Below are 6,915 nucleotides of genomic sequence, written 5' to 3' on the forward strand. Positions count from 1 at the left end.
CATGACTGTTGCAGTTGAAACTCCAACCCATAGGTTCAGCTGTGAGAGAGAGGAAGGGCGGTTTTTTAGATCTGTATCTGGATAGGCAGAAATCCTGAAAATAAATCCTTTAAAAAGTACTAAAACCCTCACGATCTGTATCTGCGTCTTGGAACTGTTACTATTTGTAACAGCATAAATCTGGAGTAACTCTGTCACTGAGGCCAGAATTTGGCCCCAAAATGGTAAATCTAGAGGATATTCCCTCAGGCTACTGCTGCTTCTGCTCTGTCTGTCCCTTTCTCTTCTACCTCGGTACATACACAAACACACCCCCTCTCTCTTTCTGTCTTGTTCTCATTCTCTCTTGCTGCTGCACCTACCTTTCTGCTTTTCTTCAGGGAGCTGTAAAGAGGTGTTATAGGCATCCTCACAACAGTCTCGTCACTTAGGCCCTTGGAGCCCTTTTGTGTAAATAATTCCATAAGATCAACATGAAAAATCTTTGATGGAAGCTTGAAATGGAGTGCCAGGTCAAGGAAAACTTCTGTTTAGGCCTATATAAGCATATGTATATCAGTTTATGACATGCCAAGTACGATGTATGCACCAGTGCTGGTGAGTAAGAGTACTCGGTGCTAGAATTATTTCTGAGAAATCTGGCTCCACCAATTACTGATACACCAGGCTCCTTTACCATTTTTTGGGTGATTAAGAGCAGGTTCTTTCTCGGCCAGAGGATGATGTGAAGAGGGAATGTATGTCCAGAACTCAAAAAGACTCCGTTGTTAAGAAATGTTTTGAGAAGTATCATTCAGATAGTTAATTTTTAAAAAAATCTGCTTGATAGTGCTTCTTTGAAAGTACAGCTAGCTATACTGTATAGCATGCTCATGCTTTCATATTTGGGAGTATTTATCCTCTGTATGGACAGGGAGAACAACAAAGAGACAAAAGATAGGAAACAATTCTCTTCCGATAAAAACATATTTTGCCTATTCTTTATTTTCCAATGTGAAGGAGGCTGTCAGATCCTCTGTTTCCAGTTTAACACGAGGTCATCGTCCCAGCTGGATCCTGGTTTTCCACAGCTCATTTTGATGACAAAGCAAAGATCTGCTTATGTGAGCATCCGAGGAGTGAAAAAAGACGGGGGAAGGTGAGCTCATGCAGCTGGCTGAGGACAAGATCCCATTTTATTCCTTGCCCCGAGACCTTCCACCACCTTCGTGCAACTGAACATGCCAGCAGCTGCATCATATCAAAAGACATTCCAGAAATGATAACAAAGCTCAACAATGTAAAAAAATTTCTTTATTGTGGTTAAAATATGTATATTTTCATAGAATATCTGTAATATTGCATCCGAAGATTTATTTTTTGAAAAATCAACAATATTCTCTTCATGAGATACAGCCATGACATATAATACAACCCTTTGATATAGTAGGATTTTCCTTCAGTTTCTTTCCTTACAACCCACTGCTTCCACAAAAAAATCACTGACCATTTTTTGTCTGTACTTGTAGCGAAGCTTAGGCTTGCGAGCACATCTCACATCTTTCTGGCATTTTGGTCTCTCCTCCCTCCATCGGCTTGCCACCTGGGTTTCTGGCAGAGCAGTACAAGCAAGGATTCAGTAATCCTTGGCCCATACACTCTGAACGTTAGAGTTCCTGTGCAGACACCAAACAAATCTTGCTCAACTATGGCTAAGGTATGAACATAGGTCACTTTCAGATCAGAGGATAAACTAATGCTGAGAGGAAGAGAGGTCTTCCTCAAGCAGCATCCATCCTGCACCCGTTCTATGGGTGCTGGTGGCTTTTGGGGATGGAAGCAGGGTGTGTGTTCGTGCACGTGTGGGTGTGGATCCATGTGGGTGCGTGTAGACCTGAGTCCCAATGGGCAGGACAAGGAAGAGGAGCAGGTGCCATCTAACGCCAAAGGTTACTCTGGTTCTGCCCAGCCCTGGAGGAGGTTTGGAACGACTGAGGAGAGACATGGAGCACCACTTACTTCTCCCGTACCCTTCTTAGGAATGGAGAGTGAATAGGCAAGGGGGAATTTACTGAGCAATGTGTGAAAGCATGCCTGGGGTGCAGGAGCTCACCGGCATCACTTCATTTTTATTTTAAGCTTGTCATTGGGGTGGCTTTATTTTACTCAGGGCCTGGCCAAGTTTTTCACTTTTTCTCTCACTCTCCAGATAAAGGAGCCTCAGGACTTTATTTTGATATGCCTTCATAATAATTTTTTTCTTATTTTTGATAATACAAACAGGTTAGTCTACTTATACAGCAGACTTGTTGATAATGTAATTTGACTGTTCTGAGTATTGTGGGTTCCTCTCCCAGCCTTGTCGAATTCGTGTGAGAGGTTTGTCTAGACAAGGAAATATCAGCACAAATTTGATAACCAGTACAGTGCACGGAATGATGAGGGAGAGCATATAGGCGTTTGGAAGATACCATCTGTACGATGACGGGCTCAGGAACCACTTTCCACCATAAACCATCGTGTGTGCAGTGCACAAAACAAGGGTCAGATATCCCAGTTTGGACTAGGGGAGAACAAAGGAAAGAAAGAAAGAAGTGGAGGTTAAAACAGTAAATTAAACCAGAACAAATTCAATTTACAGGACACGTTAAGCTTTGTGGAATGTGCCAACTTTGGGACTAATTGAGGACTTCTGAAATGAAATTATTTTATATAATATGAAGGGTCTTATTGTTTTTAAATAAAGATTAATTCAAATGGATCTAGGTGAAACACACTTCTTTGTTTTTTTTTCTCCAACATCAATCCTGATAGTTTTTGCTAGCTCACACATACTGCCTAGTGGTTGTCGTATTTGTGAAAATGCAGAGAAAATGCTGAAATTCAGTGGAGAGATCCAAGCTTTTATATGCTGTAGTGCTAATCCATCCAGAACTACCATACTGTGCAAGTTTTTGGCCTTGATAAAACATTCATTGATAGTAATTTCCCCTTCCCTTGCCTGCCCTCCCCTGCCAGCCCAGCTCCTGCAGAGGCACGGCAGCTTACACCAAGCTTCCTTCGAACGGGGGGCTGAGATTGTAGTGTTACCAAGGGCAGCCTGTTTATAGGCACAGCAGTTCTTAGAGTCTGCAGAAATTGCAGATTCTTTTTAGATGCTGGGCACTGAGAGCATCTGAGTTATAAAGTCAATTTTCTGACCCATTTTAATGGAATTATCATGTGAACCAACAAAATTAGCCCAATAAATGGCTAAAATATTTTGTGACTTAGTGTAAGTGTGGAATTTGGTAATTCCACAGTGTTAATTTTCTGTTTGTCATTTAGGAGCACACGTCTTCCCAATTTTCTCTTGTTAATGCAGTAATCCCAGTTGTACCATAAGCAGCTATCAGAGAATTTGTGGTGTTTTACAGGTGAGCAGTCGGGCACCCTGATGAACACACATTTTTTTTTTTACACTGTGTGATGGCGGATAGTGCACACATTCACGTTTGGAGATACTAATGGAGGAAAGCCTTAAGCCTCTAGTAAACCTGCCTGTGGTCATAATTTATAAGGGAAGAAGGTTTTTTAGAATAAGTCTTTTTCTTACCTGCACAAATCGAAATTCTCTCCAGTTGACATTGTTGCTGACTGAAGGCAAGGAAGTTATTCCCAGAAGAACAAATAAAAAAAATCCTAAAATCCCCAAAGCCAAATAAGAGTCACTAAGCCAGGCATTAGTGGTGTCGAGTGGTTCTGTTTTATTGTTCAGTGCCTGAAGAAAAGACCGGGTATATCTTAGTGATAACAGTTTTAGGATCAATATGGAGAAAGAATATGCTTTAAGGTAACTAGGAGATAAATGTTATACATTCACTCTCTGAAAATTATTGGAGGTTTACTTTGAATGCCTACTCAAAAAGAAGAAGAGGCGTTATATTACATACAGGTTCCATGTACCTGTAATTGTGGTGCATGTTTTATACTGCTGTAGACCTACTGTTGTGGAGAGGTATGTGATCCTTTGTTGTTAAATAAGGTCAGAAAGTCAAAATATGTGCCATTTTAAACATCAAATATGTGCCATTCTTAAAGGTATATGAAGAAATAGGAAAATATGTTTCTTTAAATTACTCTTAAAAGTTTACATTTTTCCTGCTTATTTTATTAATATGTAAACTATCTAGGAGGAAGATTGAGGCTAGAAATCCCGTCAACTCAACATAATATCAACAAACTTTGGATATCCCAATGGTTAAAAGGATCACAGAAAACAAGAAAAATAATCATATTGTAAAGAACTTTAGACTGTCCACGTGAATTTTTGAAGCTCAAGATAGAAGGTAGTATTTGTAACAGAGCCAGAAGAAAGGAAGACATAGAGCAGGGAGCAAAACTTACCTGGGAGACGGTTTGACTGCTGATTCTCCATCTTACAAAGGATCGAATTGGGATAACAAGAGTGTACAAAACGTGCAGAGAAGCAAATGCCAAGGCTACCAGTCCGAGTTGTTTCCTACACAGCATCCATTTGTCCAGCCAGTCTGGGAAACGGCGGTATTTGGTACCTCTGTATAACTGAATAATTGCAGCAAGTACACCAGGAAGATACACCAGGGCGAGAAGGATGAGTGCCAATATAGGGCAGATACGATTTGTAATGGAAATTGCAATAAAAAATGAGTAGTCTTTGTTTTCGTAAACATAAGGGTAAATTACATCACGAATCAAACAGTAGAAGAAGAAGAATGCGATTAGGCCAAGGGACAAAAGGATGGGAAACTTCCACATTGGAAAGAGCTGCAGAGGGTAGTTTTCTATTTCCTGAGCAGCCAAGAGAGATCCCTGATCTAACGGAGTGAGACCCAGTGCACGAACAATATCCATCACCATTTGTTTAGCTTCCATGTCATCTCCACAGACAAACACCTGCAACCAAACACAAACAGAACTGTTATTTAGACAGACTTTTGTGACATCCTCTACTGCCGTCCTGCCTGGGTATGGACGATGAGCACAAGCTTCCTAGGCTACTTGTTGGCTTCCCTGCTGGCCTTCATTTATAGGCAAAAAGTAGCCTCTTGGTACTTTCTTGGTGAAAAGGTCCAAGAACTAAGAATATGAGTCTTTCTTTTGGGGAAGGAGATTGTTTCAGGTGGTAAAATTTTGTATCTGAAAAGAGCAATGTATAACACGCTTAGTACAAGTCTTTGCCTAGACGACTTGGCGTATTCTTTGGAAGACCTGCAAGCAGTTTGTAAGAACAAGATTTTGTAGAAATAAATAACAGAAAATTTTTCAGTTGCTGCTACATTGGTCCGAAAGGACTCCAGAGAACTGGGGACAGAGATTTTTAAAACATGATTGCCCTATCACAAAAGTAAATATTATTTCTTTCCAAGTCTAGTAAAATAGTGAAGAAACCACCTTTTCTGTAAGCATGCAAGACAATACTCCTTTTGGAACTGGGAGAAAAGGGGGAGCCTTGTAGAGCCTAGGCTTGGAAGTTCTTGGGTCTTTAATTTATCCAAAACCATTTATCTGGCAGCAGAAAGCAAAGGTAGCAATGGTTTGAGTAGCTGGCTGAAACCGTGTGTTGTACAAGAGCACTATCCCTCAGAGTGGCAGAAAACAGGGTAATAATAAATGATTTGTCTTCAAGTAAGCTGTTGTGTGGCTTCCTATGACCAGCTCTGTGCTCGCTGGCCCGTGGTTAAGGAGCGGGTTAAAATGGTTTTCACACACTGTTGTTGTGTTAAACTTCTGTGGTGATGGATTCTGATTTATTAATTTGTTCACCTTCCAGCTCATTTCTGTTGCCCATACTCATTCTATTGCCCCATCTATTGCCCCCTTGCCTCCCTCTTTTTGCTCTCTTCATTTTATTCTTGCTTTGATATATTCCTCCTATCTCCTTTCTGTTTAACTTTTCAGTCCGGGTGAATGACTGATGCAGCCCTCATTTCCTCGTGATTTGCTCTCTCTTTTTCTGTCTCTGCTGTCTTTCTTTCCTTGCTTCTCTAGTGTCTCTGAACACCATGCCAAGTTCAGAGGCAAGCTACTGATATTCCTTGTCATGCCATATTACAAACCAATAGTAAATTTTAGCTCACATTTAATTTGAAATGGACAATTATAGTGAAAATTCCATCTCAACCCTCTCTGATTCATATGTCCCCTGTGTGTTTTGTCTAGCTGTTAAGAAGCCATAGGATATATAACTCTGTGATGTAGGAATCCCCCGTTGCTCAGTCTTACCTGCCGGCTCGCATCCAGGGTGCCCGACTGCAAGGCCCAGGCTGACACGGTGTTAAAGGCTTTCACAACCTTCGCGCCGGGCACCAGCTGAGCGAGATACTCTGCGTTGGACTCGGGATACTGGTTTATTTTTAAGTTGTTGCTGATGTCCACCAAGACTTTTCCACGGAGGATTTCTGCTAGTGGTATAAGGAAGTTGTAATGCTGCCTCTGGATTGCTATGATGATGATGGCAGCTTTCTGCGCTGCCTCTGCATGGCTCAACACCTCTGCCTCCTTGGGAATTAGGCTGGATGTCTGTGTGCTCCGGCTTCCAAACACCACGGGGTAGCCAGACTGAATCAATTTATGCCCCAGAGCTCTTCCAAAATCTCCAGTTCCAAATATGCACACTGTCTCTCTTTTGTTAGAAGTGTTAGGAGCCAAAGCCATTATGTTGGAAGAATTTTTATTCATCTGTTAAAAAAAATAATAAAATAGGAACAAACTAAGCAAAACATCAGTCTTTTGACAATGAAAGGTTAGCATCCACTCTGGCTATACAAAACAAATATCTGAGAGTTTTCTTGCCACTTAATATGCTTCCTGCACACTATTCTGAATACACACTCTCAGAAGATTTCTGTACAGTTTTTAAAAAACAGTTCTGGATATTCACCGCTCCATCTCTTACAGCACCCTCTTTTCCATCCA

The 6,915-nt window shown here is 41.1% G+C and overlaps 1 protein-coding gene across 1 annotated transcript; it reads right to left on the reverse strand.

The window, feature by feature from the left end:
- Nucleotides 1-1,273: 1,273 nt before the first annotated feature.
- On the reverse strand, nt 1,274-6,678 carry STEAP4 (STEAP4 metalloreductase). Its single transcript, XM_074573428.1, has 4 exons — nt 6,223-6,678; nt 4,366-4,893; nt 3,575-3,739; nt 1,274-2,542 (listed from the first exon to the last, which is right to left on the reverse strand). The coding sequence occupies exons 1-4, from the start codon at nt 6,676-6,678 to the stop codon at nt 2,273-2,275; spliced, it is 1,419 nt and encodes a 472-aa protein (XP_074429529.1). The 3' UTR covers nt 1,274-2,272.
- Nucleotides 6,679-6,915: the final 237 nt, after the last annotated feature.

The sequence above is a fragment of the Larus michahellis genome, chromosome 2 (assembly GCF_964199755.1).
Source record: "Larus michahellis chromosome 2, bLarMic1.1, whole genome shotgun sequence".
Taxonomy (NCBI): Eukaryota; Metazoa; Chordata; class Aves; order Charadriiformes; family Laridae; genus Larus; species Larus michahellis.

What these genes read in the sequence shown, in the direction of transcription:
- STEAP4 (XM_074573428.1), bottom strand. Translation starts at nt 6,678, where the DNA reads ATGAATAAAAATTCTTCCAACATAATGGCTTTGGCTCCTAACACTTCT. An exon ending in GCAGTCAAACCGTCTCCCAG is followed by an intron (nt 3,740 to 4,365) that starts GTAAGTTTTGCT and finishes TCTTTTCTTCAG; the next exon opens with GCACTGAACAATAAAACAGA. An exon ending in GAGAATTTCGATTTGTGCAG is followed by an intron (nt 2,543 to 3,574) that starts GTAAGAAAAAGA and finishes GTTCTCCCCTAG; the next exon opens with TCCAAACTGGGATATCTGAC.